General features: G+C 45.4%; 1 protein-coding gene across 1 annotated transcript in view; it reads left to right on the top strand.

The window, feature by feature from the left end:
* LOC135704081 (serine/threonine-protein kinase 32A) overlaps positions 1-18,834 on the top strand; it is a 440,753-nt gene extending 421,919 nt beyond the window's left edge. The window contains exons 8-9 of the mRNA XM_065225510.1: positions 10,357-10,538; positions 18,026-18,834. Of these exons, the coding sequence (XP_065081582.1) occupies positions 10,357-10,538; positions 18,026-18,649 (806 nt within the window). The 3' untranslated portion in view covers positions 18,650-18,834. The remainder of the gene's footprint in view (positions 1-10,356; positions 10,539-18,025) is intronic.
* Positions 18,835-19,725: the final 891 nt, after the last annotated feature.

Here is a 19,725-nt window from a genome sequence, read left to right as displayed (position 1 = left end):
AATGCGAGGTGTAACAAGTACGCTTTGCATTTATTTATTTAATTATTTATTTGCACAGAATTCCTGTTTATACAATTTTCCACATTTAATTATATTGCATTAACTTTCGTTTTTCAAATAAATCCATAAATTTGTTCACCGCCAAGGAACGAACATCCACTTACGTAGAGTTACACTTGTCATACAAAAAAAGGTAATGAGTTCCCTACGTTCAGATTGAAGCACAAATTCAAATATTATAAAGCCTGTCGAGCTTACCGACGCTACGAAGTTACCGAGTCGTAAGGTGGACATCGACCCGCCAGATTTCCATTGAAAATGCAATGACCTTTTTCCGTTCGGCTTTGCGCACTCCTACCGAATTTCGGGGAGAGAGATGACTGGACTCTGAATAGTCCGTTGGAAGAGATGCTGCAAGGCACTAATAATCGGGTGCACAATTGCGAGAGTTTGGTGGTCGTGAAATTGGGTGTCGTCCAAGTTCGCGACTTCCCGGGCAAAGGTCACAATCTAGCGGCTATCTGAGGAATTCCTCAGCTTTGATCGTCCACTTCGAATCGATCTGTGGAAGAGGCAAGAGTGGTCGGTGTTTTGTCTCGTGTCGTGGTGTGATTAAAAAGGTAGTTTGCGTCATGAACTTTCTTTATTAGATTGTTAATTTCAATTCTTTCCCAGTAGTGTTAGCTTAGTGTAAAACCCTAGCAAGCTAGTTAGTAGGCGGCAAAGTGTGTGTCTCGAAGAAAGTACAAGGTAAAGTGAGCGTTTATCGACCGTTAGACCAGGTCAACTTATTAGCGTGTGCGTGCGGGTATAATCCAACCGGTTCGTGGCAGCGGAGGCCATTTGCCGTCATACCACCCTATTGTCAGAGACCGCTTTTGACCCCACCTATCGGTTTCGGAGGATTCCCGAGGCACACGTGGCCGGAAGAGGGTCGCGATCGCCAATTTGCGCGCCCTGGACAGGCAGGCCAATACTCGTCCCATCTGTAGTCATCGAACAACAGAACAGCATACGTTGCACGTGTTCCAGTGTTCGGACGATCGAACGCATGTGCCGCGTTCAAGCGTAAGCCCGCGTTTCCGGTGAGTGAGACATTTCCAGCATCAGTCGATCGCATCCGCGATAGTTTCTGGGCCGAAGTAGTGCAATACGCAGCTTCGGTACCGCTGCCGTCTCCTCACCCATAGCACCGATGTAATTCCTCGGTTTTCGAGTGAGTACATGCATGTATATTTTTCGTTGTGAACGTCCATGCGCATGAGACAAACGAAAGCATTCGTGAAACATCACCGTCTCTTAAAATGGGTTACACGAAGCCATCCGTCGGCCCATAAATTGTGTAATTGAATGGGTTAAACGTGAAGCCGAGAAACACCAGGAGAGCAGGAATCGTACGGAGGAAACTAGTACCGAACACACGTATGGGAGAAGAATGAATAGTGCACACGCTAGGGAGTAGGATAGATGGTATGATAGAGGGAAAAGAAAGAACAAAGACCTAGGCAAACAGACATGTAGGGAGCAGGTGAAATACAATCCGTACTGAATAAATAGAATGGGAGCTTTTCTCTTAACTTTGTAGTTGAGCTTTGCTAGTACGGTGACAATTGTCATGTTCCGTAATAAATACAGTTAACCCCCTAAAGCCATGGTTTTTTTGGATAGCGTACCATTGATGAACTGCCGAGTTAACTTCTTATGAAGGATTTTCATGTCGTTTCGTGTTCGTTTCCTGTAGTTTTGTAGAGTCAATTTACTGGGGAAGTCAGCCCTGAATCTGACATTTATTGTGCCGGCAACTCTCCAATCTTTCCGGATTGGTTCGTTTGGACTTTCAGGCTGGGCCTGTGATGAGAACATCCCCTAACGAGATTTTTGGTTCGGACGAATTGTCGGTCTTGTGCACACGTAATTGTTAGTGTTTTGTAGAGTTTCTGGACAACGGTAATTTTAGTCAGCCAGTCAGCTTTCTTCCCGTATTCGGGACATATTGACCCAATCCCTTGGATGGTCTCAGGCCGGGCAAACCTACAATCTGCTGGGTGGTCTCCTTCTAGGAGTGGCGCTTAAGCCACCCATCTAACGAACGGAAAGCTTGACGGGCTGGTGGGTTACAGAGGTACTCCGCTTCCATGGACGACAAACTCACACTGGACTGCTGACGACTCACCCAGGCAATAGGACCTCGGCCGAAGAAGAACACAAAACCCGTCGTCGACTTCCTGCTCTCTTGGTCACCTACCCAGTCCGCATCCGAAAAGGCAACCAATGACCATCCATCACAAGGTCCGAATGATAGCATAAGCTCCTTCGTACCCTTAAGGTTCTATTTACTTTGATGCATTTTTTAAAAAATAAAAAGCAGTTTTTTTCGACGCATTATTTTAGATTGCAAAAAGCTCGCGTCATTTTGTGTAAAATATCAAAAGGAATCGAATAGTGCGAGCTTTTTGCAATCTGAAATAATGCGTCGGAAAAAACTGCTTTTGAAATTTTCCAAAAAGCATCAAAGTAAATTGAACCTTAAGGTACCTGACGACTCGCTTTGCAGCCGTCCAATCCATCTCACTTGGGTCACTGACTCGGCGACCAAGCAATAATACACTCAGGCCGAGCGTTGACCGCGATGTAAAGAAGAGACCAGGTTTCTGTACCTTTTCTTGAACGGCTTGCTGTCGCCGTTTGACTTTGGGTATCCAAGCTCCATTGGCGTCTTAGAAGGATTACATTCACTAAGTCCAAACTTGTCGATCAGCGACTCGATGAAACAGGTCAATCGCAGACTTTATACTCCTCCATCTTAGATAATCTCATACCCAAAAAAATGCTTGACTGTTCCTAGGTCGGTAATATCCAAATCCTTCCACAGCGCTTCGTACAAGTTCTTCGCAGTTGCTTCGTTCAAACAAGCGACCAAAAATGTCTTCAACATAAACTAGTAGTAGAACTAGACCATCATCGTTACTTCGCACGTAGAGGCAACTATCAGACTGGCACTGCCTGAAGCCCAACTTTGCCAACACGACATTTAGAGCACGGTTCCAGCAGCGTGCAGACTGCTTAAGCCCGTAAATGCTCTTTTTGATTCTGCAAACCAGTTCCCCATTTCCCCTATCGACGTATCCTGGAGGTTGACGCATATATATTTCCTCCTGAACGGTACCATGCAAATATGCCGTACGGACAGCCAGGTGTAGAAGACCAAATCCATGTTTTCCCGCCACTGCTAGCAACACTCGAAGGGTTTCATGTCGGGTAACCGGTGCAAGGTAATCTACTCCGTATCGCTGGTTGAACCCCTGCGCCACCAGGCGCACCTTATGCTTTACAACGTCTCCGTACTCATCCCGTTTCAACTTGAAAACCCATCGTGAACCGATGGTTTTCTTCCCCTCCGGCAGTCGCACCAGTTCCCAAGTGGCATTCCTTTCGTGTGAATCCATCTCGGCGTGCATAGCTTCCTTTCACGCCGGAACCTTCAGCGCACTACGGTAGTTCGATGGCTCCTCTGCTATTGTCTTCACCAAGCCAACGACATAATCGTCAAGCTTCTTCGGATGGATTCCTCTCGTACTCCTTTGCTGCCGCTGCAGCTCTGGCTCCTCCTGATCGGCTACCGCCTCTTCATCCCCGGAGGAATTCTCCAACGCATCGTCCCATCCGTCTGAATCAGGGTCTGAATCGACCGAACACAAATCGTCGACACCAGCAGCTTCACCCTGCACCTGCCCCAGGTCTTCATCATCCTTGAAAACAACACCGATCTCGTCGGATGCGCCTTCTACACCGTCAGGCTTCTCCGGTTGTGCAACTTGCTCTGATCCATTGCCAAGCTCGATAAACTTGGCATCCCAGCTGACTGTCACTCTGGCTGGTGGAACGATCGAGGAATCGGTAGCCTTTACGATCCTCACAGTAGCCAACAAACGTTGACTTTACTGACTTCTGGTCCAACTTCAAACGCTTGGCTTCCGGAATCTGCACATATGCGTTGCATCCAAACACCTTCAAGTGGACAAGATCAGGCTTCCGGCCTGTCCATAATTCGTAGGGGGTCTTGCTAATCACTCGCGAAGGCAACCGATTCTGGAGGTATGCAGCTGTCATTAGTGCCTCCCCCAGTACAGCTTGGCCATACCGGCGTCAGCCAGCATTCAAATCGCCATTTCTTGCAGCGAGCGATTCTTTCGCTCAGCTATCCCGTTCTGTTGGGGTGAGTAGGGTATGGTGTACTGCGCTTTGATGCCCTCCAACTTGTAGAAATCACTCAACTCCCGGTTGCCGAACTCGCCACCGCCGTCCGAGCGAATCAAGCGTGGCTTTCTCCCGAAAATGTTCTCAACCCAACGAACGTACTTCTTTATTTTCCGCGCTGCCTAGTTCTTGCTTTTCAGAAGATATACGACTGTGAACCGGCTATAATCGTCTATAATCGTCATCAGATACCGGTTTCCGGAAGGTGTTTTCGTCTCCATTGGCCCACAGAGGTCTGTGTGGCCCAAATCAACGGGCCGATCCGCCTTTCTCTCCGTCACCCGGGGGAAAGGCTTTCGCGCCAGGTTCCCTTTTAAGCAGCACTCGCAAGTAATACGTGCTCCACAATCATTTAGATTAAATCCACTTACCAAATCTTCAGTCTCAAGTCGCCGGATTACCTCTGGATCTCGGTGCCCCATGCGCCGATGCCACGTATGGTGGCACCGTTCATGATGCTCGCAGCTTGCACGCAGCAACCGCTCCTGCAGCCGCAGCCGGTAAAGGCCACCATTGCGTACATCCCCATGCGGCAGTCGCTTGTAGTTTTTTTTTTTCAAAAGAAACTCGTGTGTAAGTGTGTGGCCGATGCGCAGCCGAGTGAGCACTCGTTGGTCGGCGGAACTTTGGTTTCACCTTCAACCTCCCTCAACATGACCTCCGTTATTTGTGCCCAGTGTTCTTCCCATAGCAGACGAATGGGATGACATGGTTCATTGCCTTGATGGCATCCTTCCGTGGGATAGCGACGTTGAGCGGTGGACTGTTGCGTGCTTCACCGGCAGTCGACCTGCTTCTTCGTTGCCACGGATGCTGGCGTGGCCGGGAATCCAACAACGATTTCGTAACAACCATTCGATTTCTTGGATCCAAAGATGCTGTGATTTGCCACTTTGAATGCCCAAAAGGCAACTTTCAGAGTCGGATAAGGTAATCAACTCGTTCGATTTGATAGCAAAGGCCTCCGCCGAAAAAAAACGCTACATTTTGAAGGCAGGCCTATTGCTCTATGCGCCTACTGCCTTGTCACACTTTGATCCGTCAGTGTAGACAACCGAAGCACGATTGAACCGGTTTGAAAGTAATTCCTGCACAATGGGACGCACTGTATCCGGAGGATCTCCAGCTTTCACCTAACGTCTCACGTTCCATACAATACGTAGCTTGGGTTCATGCCACTATGGGTTGGTGAACAGCGTCCGCTTAGCGATGTTCGGGAGTCGTTGATCAACCATCATAAGACGGTCGGTTGCTCGTTGCACAACAGGAAGGTCGACATTTCTGTGTTTCATCCCCAGCATACACAATGCGGATGGTAACACGAGGTAAAGGGTGAAGAACCAGGAGGTCAAACGGTAAGGTACCCGCTTCAGCCATAATCGGTGGAATCGGGCTGGTGACGTACGCTCCAGACGGGTGCGAGAATTTGGATGACGGAATTCTTCGCTCTGCTGACGAGTGCAATGCCGTTGAGAAGCTGCGAAGTGATGATTGCCGAGCAGATACATAACAAAGAGTCACGTTGGGCAAGCGGAATCCTAGAGTCCGGTCGAAGGTGACACCGATGACATTCAGCCTCATCGTCTTTGGTACAACAAATATCGTTGTATCGTTGTAATTTTGAAACCGACGCTTTTATTCCACTTGTCGACAGCTTTCACAGCAGGTTGCAAATCGCGACACAGAGGTTGCTCCTTATTCCTTCGTGCTACGAGCAAGATATCGTCTGCATACAGAAGTACGGTAACTGCATGCGGCTCCTCTCTGAAGATCGGTTGCACTGCTACCAGGAACAGGGTGACAGATAGTACTGACCATTGAGGAAAGACCGTTCTCCAATGGCATTTCACTCCGGAATGTTCTGTCGGCAAGGAAACTGTTCAGCACTTTGAACATCTACTCCCCGACGATCTGCCATTTTCGTAGAGTACGCAATATGCCGTACCTTCAAGTAGTGTCGTACGCCTTCGAGAGATCGAGAGATGCTATCCAACAATGTGATCTCTGTTGGGCAGTGACGTATCCAACTCCGCCAAGTAAGTATCGCTGACCCAACCGGCTCTGAAGGCTTGTTGCCTTTTGTCGAGTCGTCCATTCGACTCTAGTTCGATGCTTAATCTTTGGTTCACGATACGCTCAAACACCTTCGCAATACAGTTGTTCAATGTGATGGGTCGGAAAGTGGCAGGGCCAGATTCTGTAGAATTCGGTTTCGGGATTGGCACTATTATTCCTGTTCACCAGCTGGTTGGAAAAAAAAAACGCCACTATGCCAAACTCTGTAGCCCAGCTCTAGTAGCGCAGTCTTGACGGATAGAGAAAGTCGTCGGAGCATCGGATACCCTATGGAGTCGGGACCTGTAGAGGCACTACGTCCTTTGTCGAGTGCCCACAGAAGCTCGTTTAAGGTGAAGTCCACATCGTTGGTGTGTGTGGATAGCTAGAGCACAAACGAATTGACGGACGGAGCGGCTCGAAAATTTTGGTGATGAACCTGCCATTGCATTTTTTCAGTGTACCACATGGCAACACTACTACTGGATTGTATACTAGCATTTTCAACAAATGTTCTAGAATGTTTTGATTCTATCTCTTTCACTCTACTCAAAACTGAAATGCATAAAAAAAATGAAAAAATGATACACTCTTTACACACTGTCAAAGAATCATTGTACACAAAATCAACTTTGTTCAAATCAAGATAGTCGTCTGTCACTTCGTTTGTGGTATAAGTACAAACGTTTGTTTTTGAAGAATGTACTTCTAAAAGTTATGCCTGTTTGTTATTGCGATGAAAAATGTATCATAAATTTACCATCGTAACATCGTAACTTGTCCGGGAATGATATTTGAACTCGTGATTATTGCGTGAGAGGTTGCCGGTGCCGTCCCCTAATTACATACAGTCGCACAGTTTTTTTTTCAATTAAAGGACCACGAACTGACCGAGTCGTCTTCTAACGGCAATGATCACTTATCTTCCAGCCATTTTCCACTTTTCACTTTGCTCTTCCGGAAATTGTTCGGTAATCGTGTCAGTCCTAGAACGGAAATCGCAATGCCAAACATGCAGTAATTTAAACCATTCAAATTATAAACGGTAATTAATCACAATAGAATTACATAAACAGAAAGCCAACATCATACGAATAACATGGAAAGCAACCCTGAGAACCAACCGTGCTGCACTACGCAAATGGGCTATCAGGTTCCGTCCGAAGCATTTTCTCTTTCTCCCTCTGGCATCCATTTCAACAAAAAATCCATTTTTCATCCAGTGCTCTACCCGTTGATATCATTGTTGTCCGAAGCTGTTATGTTAACTAATCTTGTTTGGTAACGCCTAAAGAGACTGGAGTGTGCAAAGAGACGCCATGTTCCGATTGAAATTGAAATTGTCGTTCCAGTCGAGCTGTCAAACTTTAAAAAAAAAGTTACTGTTATTTGAGATGATTAGAGAAGTATACATATCTGCTACATCAAGAATTTCAGCTACTAATATAATCTCTAAAACCAAGCTCTGCCAACTCTAAACGGAATCAACGAAAATAGCATCTATTTCCTCGAATAACAACAAACGTGACCAAAACAAAAGTCAAACGAATGACTGTGTTGCCATGGCTGCTAGATACCGGGATCAGATAGCGTCTCTATATATATTCTAGTCTCTTTAGTAATCCCCACCGTATCGCCTAGTTCTGGAGTCAGCTTGAGCACCAATCTTCCGTCCTCCAATATTGAAAAGCGACCCCGGTTTGTTGAGTTTGTTTCGACAAAAAATCGCTACGTTAACCAACACCAGAACTATATCCGGAGCTCGTACCGAGTTTGAACGGTGTCTGCATTTGTTTGGATGTTGGTGGGTGAGTAGTTTGGTTCGCAGCGATCACTTCCACACTCCCGCTACCCAGTCTACAGGAAGCTGAAACATTTAGTTGCACACATAAATGGAGCTCACAATAAAAAAAAACTGCAATTTTTCATCCCGAAAGCGGCGGTAGTTTATTTTCACAGGTGAAAATGCAGATGAAGCAGTTCTGTCGGAACCGGAACCATCCAACAGATGCTGGTGGGGAAACAGCAAAAAAGGCAGAAGCGACCATATTCGGGCGGAAAAGAAAAAGTTTGGGCGAATTTGCATTCTCTGCTTGTGAAAAAGTAAATTTAATGAAAAGCAATCCATCGACTCTGGGTCCGGAGGAGTGCATTAGCTGAATTGGTCTAATGGATTTGTTTTCAAGTAGTTTTGGATTTTGTAGTAGCAACTTTAAAAAGCATTGATCAATGTCTAGCTGCATGGATAATGGACGTTACATTGCCAATGTTCTGTCTGCTAGCTGTTGTCCAGCTAACATAACAGTCGCATTCAATGTCAGAAGGCATATTGTTGTAGATTTGTGGCAAATAGGCAGGTTTTCGGGAGCAATTTACAAATGATAACAATTTCACGTGCGGCAAGAATGAAAACTGTACTTTAATTCTCTACACGGCGAATGAGAACGACTCAAATTTGAGTTTAGTTCACTCATAATCGCCAAAAGTGCAGGAAAATCTGCCGGAAAATGAGAAAATTGACGAAAATTTTATTCAGTCTCGGAGTAGTACCAATAGACTGAGTGAATCCAATCTTTACTTTTCTCAAATTCGGGAATTTCTCCTTGGAAAATCCTGGGAAAACATGAGGCAAATTAACTCTGTTGGCAGCACTGCTAAGTTCGGTGTTTTATGCGCGAATACACCCTTTTGGTATGTTGGTCGTCATCATCATTGTCAACATCATTTACATGCGAGTGACAGTTATAATTTTCCTTTTGTATTCACGTTTGTTCATCCAAGTAAATAACACGCAATAAAACGAACACGTTGTAACGAGTATTTCTCCGGTACGTTTTTCTCATCGCGTTTTTTATCCGATTCGTGTACTGAAAACTTAACAAAAGCGCGGGGAAGGAAGAATGACAGCTATTGACAAAGTCAATAGTATAAAGGTTAGCAAGAATTCAAGGCGACTGGAAATAAAAGGTATGTACAACACATATGCTTGTTTCCATTTGCGATGTATTAAACCATATGGTTGAATATCCATTCAAGGAAACGACAATATAGCAACCCGCATAAACGCGAAGCATAACTTGACCTTACCGAAAATGGTTAAACATTGTTTATAATCCCTGCTAAACTTCAACTGAAATGGTTATGGAACTTTACATGAACGTTTGTGTGATAAGGTTTTAACCTTATGTATTATGGTTTTTTGGAAGCGAACCTTTGAAATAATGGGTTGTTAAGAACCATTACCATTCCAAATTCTTGTTTTCTTCATACATTTTTGAAAAAGGAATTATATCGGAACCATTTTATTTATGATTTGAGAACTTTAATGGTAATGGTTATGGTAGTCGGTAAGGTTCACTGATGGTTTTGTAACATCTATCAACTTTATGTGGAATATATCGCGAATTGGTTGCCTGCAAATTGCTGATCATCAATTCGTGATATATTCCACGTAAAGTTGACCGATAATAAAAAACCATTAATGGACCTCACTGGCTACCATAATCATTACCATTAAAATTCTCAAACCATGAGTAAAAAGGTTCTAATATAGTCCTCTCTCCGAGAATGTATGGAGAAAACAACTATTTCGAATGGTAATGTTTCTTAACAACCCATTATTTTTAAGGTACACTTCCAAAAAACCTTAATACATAAGGTTAAAACTTTATCACACAAACGTTCATGTAAAGTTCCCTAACCATTTCAGTTAAAGTTTAGCAGGGATTATAAGCAATTTTTAAGCATTTTCGGTAAGGTTAAGTTATGGTTCGCGTTTATGCGGGAAGCCATGAAATGTCTATAAATTGTTATTTGAATTATTAATTTTCATTTGGGGAATTTTCATGTGGTCAGTTTTGAATTGACCACTGTACAATTTATAAATGGTAATGGAAAATTTAAATTCGAAAAATTTAACAAAAACTTACAACTTACTTACCTTAATATTTCATTCCATCTCCTTCGATTGTTTTCCTGCGTCAAACCACCATCTATTTTGTCCGATTCAAGCGGTTCTCCTGTTTTCAATTTTTTTTTCCTCAGCCGGTTACAGCTACCCGGTCGACTGGTGGTCACTGGGCATCGTCGCCTACGAGATGCGTTCCGGGGTGCGGCCATTCGTGATCCACTCGGCGACGCCGCTGGTCGAGGTGAAGAACGTCCTCATCGCCCATCCGCTCTTCCCCCGCAACTGGAGCGACAATTTCATCGATCTACTCGCCAAGGTAAGTGGCAGACTTTCAGCCTCGAATTGATTGAATGTTTACATCCGGTAAACAACCGACGGATGACGATCCCGAAGCAGTGCGGCAATTACTTCCAACCAATTATAACATAAAACTCGGCACACGGTACGGAACACCAAAGAGTAGGTGCGCGCTGTGGATGGAAATGCAATTATCTGCAATTATTTCCCATTTCCGCTTCCACCTCCCCACCTCCTCCGTCGGCCCAAACCGATAATCCAACCTTGAGCCGGTTTTATCTTGGATGTCGGCATTATGGCATTTCTTCCTGCCCCGGTTCTCGACTAATCCAGCCGACATCCGGTGGTAGCCGTGCCAAACGGCGATAATTCTTTCTCCGCAGAACTCGGCTGCTCCAGTTTTGCATAAACTTTATTGTCTGTGGTGGCGTGCATTCACGAGAAGCAGTCACGGGAAAATAATTGTTGCACTTGATCCAGAAGCGGCTGTGCCCTTCTCTCTCTCTCTCCTCCTCGGTGCAGGGAATTCCAGTTGCATGCATTTTTGGCGCTTTTCACGAGGAAAGAATTGTTGTTATGACCGTTATCGGTGTAGCAATTGTATTCACAAGTGGAAATGGCGCGCAAAATTGGTAGAAGAACTCGGGCATTGTTGTTCCATTCTACACTCAAAATATGTTCAACCACTGCACAGTGATCCAGCAATCGTATTTAGGAGGAATAAATTGTTTGTGGCTAATCATTACTTTTAGGTTCACATTCTTGCATTTATCGCAAGGATACGACTCTAATTGAAAGGTTCCGCTATTTATACCTTCGGAGTGTTGGAAGACCCTCTAAAGACGCGCCCCTTTGTCAGTCAAAATCGGATTCCCTAGCAACAAAATTAAGGAATGACACCGATAATGACTATGCATCAGAACCCACTTTTTGATTCATCGATTTGTTTGCACTTCCCCTTCTGTTCTGTGCTTTCCATAATCCGAAGCATAGAAACACCGTTCGAAAAATTCATGTAAATTTCTGCGAGATATAGCGCACATAAAATTAACGCTACATTTGGCATAAATTTACGCGATATTTCGTGTAAATTTAAGCGCAATATCGCATAAATTAGCAATATTGTATGCAAGCTTGTAAACGATTTCGCTGTTTATGCCAAGAATAGCTAAAATTAAACGAAGGGAGATTTTACGCGATAGTTAAAATTCAGAATTTTTTTTCTGTGTAGAGCAGTGGAGACATGACAGTTTTCTATCGCGTCGCCGCGAGTGGAATCTTGTCAGTTTTCACCCTTAGTGACAGATATCCAAACTGATTGAAGCCCTGAAAAAGCAGAACGATACCGAAGAACAAGTCAAACTACTCCGCAAGGAACTCCTTCAGAAGGATGCGCTTATCAAAATGTAGGAAAAAGAACAACAAAAAGATAACCGAATGGAGCGCACAAGAAGGTACGGCACTATCGAGGATCTCGTGGCCAAGGTGAAAGTCTTGCAACACTCCTCGAACCCAAAAAACAAGGAGCTGACGTCGCTTCGGAAGGCCACAGACGAAAATCTCCTAAAACAACAAAAACCACCCAGAAATCCACGATACTCCACCAAAATCAGGAACAACTGGAGGAACCTCTACCCCCGGCGCCATACACCGGCACCGGTGTGGAAGTTTTCGGGCAACCGGAATCGGTGGACACCTCCAGGTACTTATTGGCAACCTCCACAGGCCGATCCCACAGCATGGCTCGCCCCACTTACCCAGTGGAGCACCGGAGCAGGCGAGGTCACACCGGTGTGGATGTCTCTGCCTCACCGGAACTGACCGGACACCCCTCTACCCTCCACTGTGGCTGGAAGAGGGACGGATAAGGAAGGAAACTCCTATCCCGCATAGACAACGAGGGAGCGAAGACTACTATAATGAACTCGGACAGCGTGGGAATCAAGATTACCTCATACTCCCCCGATCGGATAAATATAGGAAGCGAGTTCAACCTTATCTACTTCTGTTAGTGGACCTCTGTCAGGGTTCGCCAACATTTCTGATGGGTCGCATGATAACTCCATCTTTCCCCTTACGGACACCGCGGGAGGCAAGAATATCCAACCAAGACAATATGGGTCAAGCGATGACATCGCACTCCCCCACCATCACACCAAGGGATGCAAGGCCAATGAAAAGGAAGCTCGTTGAATTCAAAACCCTCTGCTAGGACGTTCGTAACGGATAAGGCCTCGGGTAGTGTGGGGCCACACCGGTGCGGAAGCTATGGGTCAACCGGCACTCGTTGGCAAACTTCACAAGACAACGCCACACCGACATCCTCCCGCTGAGAAGATCCATCCAGCTGGCTTACAAAAAACGCATCCCTCCGGATGCACTAACGGACGTGAGAAGGTATGGCCAGTGGAGGGCCAGTCATGGTAATTCCACTCCATCATCCCCTGGCCCATCACTGACTGAGTCCGTAACATTTCCCAGCGGCTCTAGCATCTCTGCTGGCGGTGGGGTCCCCAACGACGGTTTCCACCGGGGGAGCTCTGCAAGTACCAATACCCAAAACAGACAGGTACGCCCATTGGACCCTCTAGGCACCCAACTCCCGCACCTTTGCTGGCCGTCCATTGGAATATGAACGGTTCCTATAATAATCTCAGTCCACAATGCCAGCCTAATAAGCATGAACCGATCCTTATCCGGATAGTGTTAAAATAATTAACTACTTTGGAAACCTCCAACTGAGTTGTTAAATATCCAATTAGATTCAATTTGGAAATCTCCGACTAATGTATTTAACATGAATCCAAACCTGAAAGAGAAGTATTTATGTTACGCAGGACTTCGGTACTACCTTTATAAGACTCAACCGTATATTCACACTATTTCTCAGTACAAAGAGTTTTCAGTCTCACACCAACTTTCTCTACTGGTTCCTACTCTACCGGATGCAATTGCGATACAATCGCGACAAACTGTTTTTTTCTGTTTATGTTCTGCATTCACTCTCTTCTCTCTTTCTCACTCGGTTCTCCTCTTCTTAGCTCCTGTCAAATCCCGCACACCCAGTGCAAAAACAATGTGTCCTATAGTTTATACACTCTCGTAAATTGTCACTTTCAATAGATAGTACCGCTGGGTACTGAAAAAAGGCGATAACATCTTCCACTCAGTTGCCATAGGAATCAGGACCCTTCTCCAAAATCTCAACACCGGTAGACCTCCCGGTCGTCGCAGTTAAAATCAGCTGCCCAATCGCCTCCGTATACCTGCCATGCCAAACGATAGCTGACCTCCGAAACCGTCTCGAAAGCTTTATCGAGACTCTCGATGAACTATCCGAGATTTGTCAAACAAAAAACTGAGAACTTCGAAGACTAACGTCCAACGTTCCAAGGCATAAAACTGGCTGAAAATGTCCAAGAAGCAGAAACAAGCTGAACACTGAGATTTACGTTTGGGATTGTTTGAATCGGCGTCTGCGACCCATGATCCATCAACATGAAGGCCGAGTATTATTTGGGTCCGATTTGGTGTAAATGCACTACTCGAAAGACACGGTATCTTGGTGCAATACGTGCCAAAAGAATCCGGAGGCCCGATCGATCGCAACTTTTTGGGCCTTTTCCAAGGGATATCTACGGAAACTCCTTAAGGCAGCGAATTCTATCGAAGAATTTGTAAAAGACTAGACAAAAGTGGCCAACATTATCGCCAAGTAATCTATGCTGAAGCACATGCGCATCGTCAGATCAAAAGGTTCACTCCTTGGCATACAATTGAAGGAACTGCGGATTTTTTTCATCCAATTGAAAGAGAATACTATAGAATAGAGTTTTGTTGGGACAACCATCATGGATATGCTTTGCAATGGTTTGAAGAGTGCTGTTTTTTCTGCTGTCAAATCAGCCTACTGATCATTCTTGTATGAAACTGGTTCCAAACGTAAACAAACGCTGTAGGTTTCTTATGGCTTGTTTACGTTTGGAACCAGTTATGCGAGGTAGGCGACGATTGTTCGTATTTGACAGCCACCTCCTCCCCTTGGTTTTTTGCTATAGCCTTTCGAAGTGCTGCGAAAGAAACTGGTACTTTTTCCGTTGTGTCTGCCAGGATGCTTACCAAATCTTCTTCCATGGTGAGTGCTGCAATCACAAATTCTTCCTCTGGTGGATTGGTTCGGTCGATGAGCCGGGATAACAAATCTGCACATCCGAAGTCGTTGGTGAACACATGTTGAATTTCAAAGTCGGCTGCGGTTGTAAGTGTCCTCTAAGCGTATTGCACAACCTTCATGATTCCATCGGGAAACTGGTGAAAGATTACTGCAGCTTGGGGTCGTAGTGTGTCAACAACAAGTTTGATTGAAGAACTGTCTTGATTTTTTTGAAAACTTGCTGACACTTTGATGTCCATTTCCACTTTGTTTCTTTCTTGAGAAGCTTGTCCATGGGATAGCGCAGTTCTTGTAGGTTGCGCAAGAATCTTCCGTAGAAGTTAACCGCACCCAGAAACTATCGCAGCTCGACGTTGACGTTGGTTGGAGGTGGCATTGCAGTGATGGTTTTGATTTTCTCGGGGTCTGGACGGATACGATGTGTCCCAAGTAGCGGATTTGCGACTGGAAGAAACTACACTTCTCTGCCTTGACGTGGAAACCATACTCCTTGAGACGTAGGAAAAGCAGGTTGAGTGATGCTGCATGCGACTTCAAGTCCCGGCCGAATACTATGGCATCGTCGATGAAAGAGCGAATGCCAGGTATTCCCGCAATCATTCCATCAACCAGTCGTTGTAATGCTCCCGGTGCAAACTTCACCCCTGGAGCGAGGCGATTGAACCGGAATAAACCCCGATGCGTATTGATGGTGAGCAGCTTTTTTGAATCGTCATTCACCTCGAGCTGCAAGTATGCATCGGAGAGGTCGAATACGAAACTGCCATTGAGTTGGACAAAAATTTCCTCCGGAGTGGGAAGCAGGTAGTGATTAGCTTCTAACGCTGCGTTGAGTCCTGTTGAACAGTCCGCACAGATACGAACCCGGCCGTTTGGTTTACGTACAGCCACGATTGAAGCAGCCCACTCAGAGAAATCGATAGGCTCGATGATACCCCATGATTCCAATCGTGTAATTTCAGCATCGACCAATGGAATTGTGTTGAAAGGAACTGGCCGCTTGGGACAGAAAACAGGTTGAGAATTAGTTTTGAGGAAAAGCTTTACCTATAACTTCTTGCAATGTCCTAGTGAATCGTTGAACACATCTGCGTGCTTGGCCTGGAATTCACGTACTTGCTGATCGATTGGTTTTGTCTTCACTTGGTTGCAAACCGAATCGATGGGAACTGACCACAAGAGTTCGATCCAGTCGATGCCTAGCAGGTTGATTCTCACTTCGCACTCGAACTCACCCATCAAATGGAGCGGCTTGCCTGACGCGTTCATTGCTTCAATGGTTGGTTTCTTGATTGCAGGTTTGCCCAGATTGTTCCAGGTTTGCTTCGAGATTACCGTGATGTCGGTCGCTGTGTCCAGTTGTAGCTTGGTTTCCGCGCCGTTGATGAATGTTGGCACGAACTTTCGCTTGCTTGAGTGTTGAGCGATGTGATTGACGATGTATACGCCTCGGGATTTTGCCTTGTAGGGTTTGCTTGATTTGTTCGATGACTTCTTTTCCTCCCCACCTTGAACGAATTTTGTTTTGGAGAAGCAGCCACAGTAGCCTTCCTTGTGGCCGATACGGCTGCACTGCTTGCACTGATGATTCGAGAATGGACAATCCCGAACATAGTGCAACTGGCCGCATTGCTAACAAGGTTTGCGAGGCGATTTACCTTCCGTCTTCGAAGACTGTTGTTGTTGAGAGGTTCCCTTCTTCTCCTGAACTGCGTGCACCGTTGGTTTCGAGCTTGACTGCCGCTTGATCATGCATGTGTCCGCCTTGAGATTCACGAGCCGTTGATAGTCGTCGATCAAGTTTTGGAGTGTTACGGGAGCTTCTGGTGTTTCAGTCTGCATAGCAATGGCTTTTGAGACCGCAGACAAACACCAAACATTTGAATTGGTCAATCTTCACGTTCTTGAAATCGAAATCCTCGCAAGCACGGTTGACTTTGCCTCCGTAGCTGATGATGTCTCCTGCTTCAGATTTCACCAGCTGCAGGCACTGATATCGCTTGTTGAAGCTGAAGGTTTGTGATCCGAAGATCTTCTTGAGGGTTTCGACTGTGTCAGCAAAATTGACGTCTTTTGGAAGCTTCAGCAGGATGTAGCTGGTGTACCGGGTGTGTGACGGTGTATCCAACTTCCTTAGCAGCAATCGGACCTTGGCGGCATCTTCCAGGTTCTTGGCATCCGAATCGAAAAGATCCGCGTACCGGCTGTACCGCGTCTCGAAGGTGATTCCATTTTTCGGGTCGAACGGAAATTTGGTGTTCGTTGCCAAGGCCTCGAGTGTTTGCTCCGGGTGGCTATGGACTTAATTGGGTTCCAAAGGCTTCTGTAGGAGCGCTGGCATCTGGAGAATTGCTTCCTAAAGTTCTGTCATCGCTTCTGGTTCTTGAATACTCGTCGCCAAATTGATGTGTCCGGAAAGTAGTTCCGGAACAGAAAGATAGCTTGATTAATACTAGAAATGTTTCGTTATTCAAGGTCTAACGTATCATGCCTCAGTACTTGTCAATTGCACCGTTTATATAGTGTTCCAGTGATTACTATGATCCAACACTACACAAAAAAGTTACATAAACGATTATGAATTGTGATTATGTGCATATGACTGAAAATCAAAACGACATTTCTCGCTGGCATCACTGGCCTTCCTATGTCACTAATGTTAATTTTGATGTCGGACGTTTCGTGCCCCACACGCGAATCCCGTTTTGTTAGGAGGAATGTTGAACTAAAATTTTATTTACTGTACATCATTTACACATTCGCCCTATTCAGATAACTCTTATGAAATTCGTGAGTTTGACAGAACCACCAGCATCACATTTTCGGGGTACACAGGAAATATACTGGAGGTGTCAAGTTACCCCCGAGTTGTTCTCTACCGACCATAATGTGGAAAAACTTTGTTGACGTGAGGCCCGATTATAAGCTGTTCTAGACGAAACCACTAACCGCTGGGAGTTTCGCTACGAATCGGATAAGATTTGTTGGTTTTTTACGAGATTCGTGGGGCAGAAAATACTCACAAGTTTTTGTTTGAAAATGTTTGAACCCATTGAGAAGCCTAATGGAATAAACAAAGTAGTCAATCTTAGAAACGATAGGCAAAACGTCAACACGTGACAGTGATGCCGTTTTACATTATATTGTTTGTGTCCTACTTGTCAACGTGTGCCCTAGTGTACCGAACAGTGTGCCATGTTGTGTTCCGGCACAGTGTGCAGAGTTGATGACCCCTTGGTCTTGCCCCTATTTACTTCGATTGTCAACGCATTCTAAGTCACTCAACCTGGCATCAATTCTTATCTTAACCCCATTCTCTTCTCACTTTCCAGCTCCTCAACGTCCACCCGGGTGCCCGCATCAGCAGCCAGCGGGAGCTGCAGCAAACCAAGCTCCTCCGGGGAACCAACTTTGAGCGGGTCCTATCCAAGCAAACGAATCCCCTCTTCAAGCCGTCGAAAGATCACCTCAACTGCGATCCCAGCTTGGAGCTGGAGGAGATGATCATCGAGACGAAACCGCTGCACAAGAAGAAGAAGCGGCTGGCCAAGCAACGGTCAATCAACCGCGACGGTCAGAATCCGAACCAGGACCAGCTGAGCCCGTTGGACAGTCAGCTGTTGAAGGAGTTTCTGGTGTACAACCGGTTCAAGGAGCAGAAACGGAAAGCCATGGAGAAGAAGGAAACCGAATGGCAGCAGGAGCTGGATCAGGCAATGGCCAGTTCGGAAGTGGAGGGAACGCCGGTTGCCAAGTCGGAATCGGTTGGGACGCGGCTGGCTACGATTAGCGAGGGAACGGCGATGGCGACGGTGACGGAGCATGGAGAAAACGGAGCCTGTCAGGGGGTCAAAGAGAACACCAACGGAAGCAGTGATGCAAAAAGTGAACCAGCAAAGCAGGCGGATAGTTTGGATTACATTGACAGAACGCCATCGCCGAAGCCGAGCATCTAGTAGTAGTGGTGTGAGCTTCGTTGCTTACCGGTGGTGTTTGTGTTCTGGTCGTTCGTGTATGTATTAGTCGGGAGGAGCTTTTGACGGCTTTGATTGTATTGTGATAAACCGAATGTGTATCTCGTCTTTAGGTTTTGGATTTTTGCATAGTTTATTCAATGTGTTACCGGAAGATGTCGTTCGGAGATATTGTGTGTTATTGGTAAAGGTTGCTGATTTGTTAGCATTTAAACGGCGTGCAATAAGAGGTAAGCACATTAATAACGAGACTGAGTACATTAGTGAGAACAAAATTAACGTCAGAGTCGGGCAATCAACAAACAGTTAAACATGATTTCCATTTGGATATGAATAATTCTCAGTACTTTGTAGCGGAGAACAACATCCGGCAGTACAGCTAGCATTTAACAAAAAATAATAACAACAACAATCATCACCTGCTAGGCCGCTAGTTTGCACACTCTCGCACACACACTTATACCGAAATATTAGTAGGGTGAATATTAGTAAATAGTCTACTGCATCAAAATCAAACGATCGAGTATCGGAGAGATCAAAGAAGTAGCGGATATCAGTGAGGTCAAATCAGTCAACATAAATAGTGAGACAAAATGACAGCACCGTGTGTATACCACCGTAGAAATGTAAACAAACGATGGCTAACAATTTGAATGGATTCGTCAATTTTTTTCGCCGTGAAACAGCTATTGGATGAAATAGATCCAGTTGCATATTAAACTTTGTACGGTTACCGTTTTACTTCAGTAGAGCAAAAAAGAACGCCGCGAGGGGGGCAACTCTATCTACGATGCGGGAAAAATTGAGTTTTGCTGTGGTTAGCTGCGCGCACACTGAGTAGATCGAAAGAAGATTGATTACGATTCTGAAAATTTCCTACAAAAATGATGATTTTTCGAAGATTGATTCGCTAGTGTGAGATTTGTTGAGCACCTAGAATTGAGATTTAGATGTGTCGCCTCCCACGGAACACCGTGGCCGTGGGTCTCCGGGAGTCGACGATTTTTCTACACCACAAAATGGAGCGTGAAATTTAATCGATTTCCATGTCCGCATTG

Source organism: Ochlerotatus camptorhynchus, unplaced genomic scaffold, assembly GCF_037179485.1.
Source record: "Ochlerotatus camptorhynchus isolate MF236.1 unplaced genomic scaffold, CSIRO-AGI_Acam_v1.1 ptg000230l, whole genome shotgun sequence".
NCBI lineage: Eukaryota > Metazoa > Arthropoda > Insecta > Diptera > Culicidae > Ochlerotatus > Ochlerotatus camptorhynchus.
This window is presented reverse-complemented; position numbering and strand designations above follow the sequence as displayed.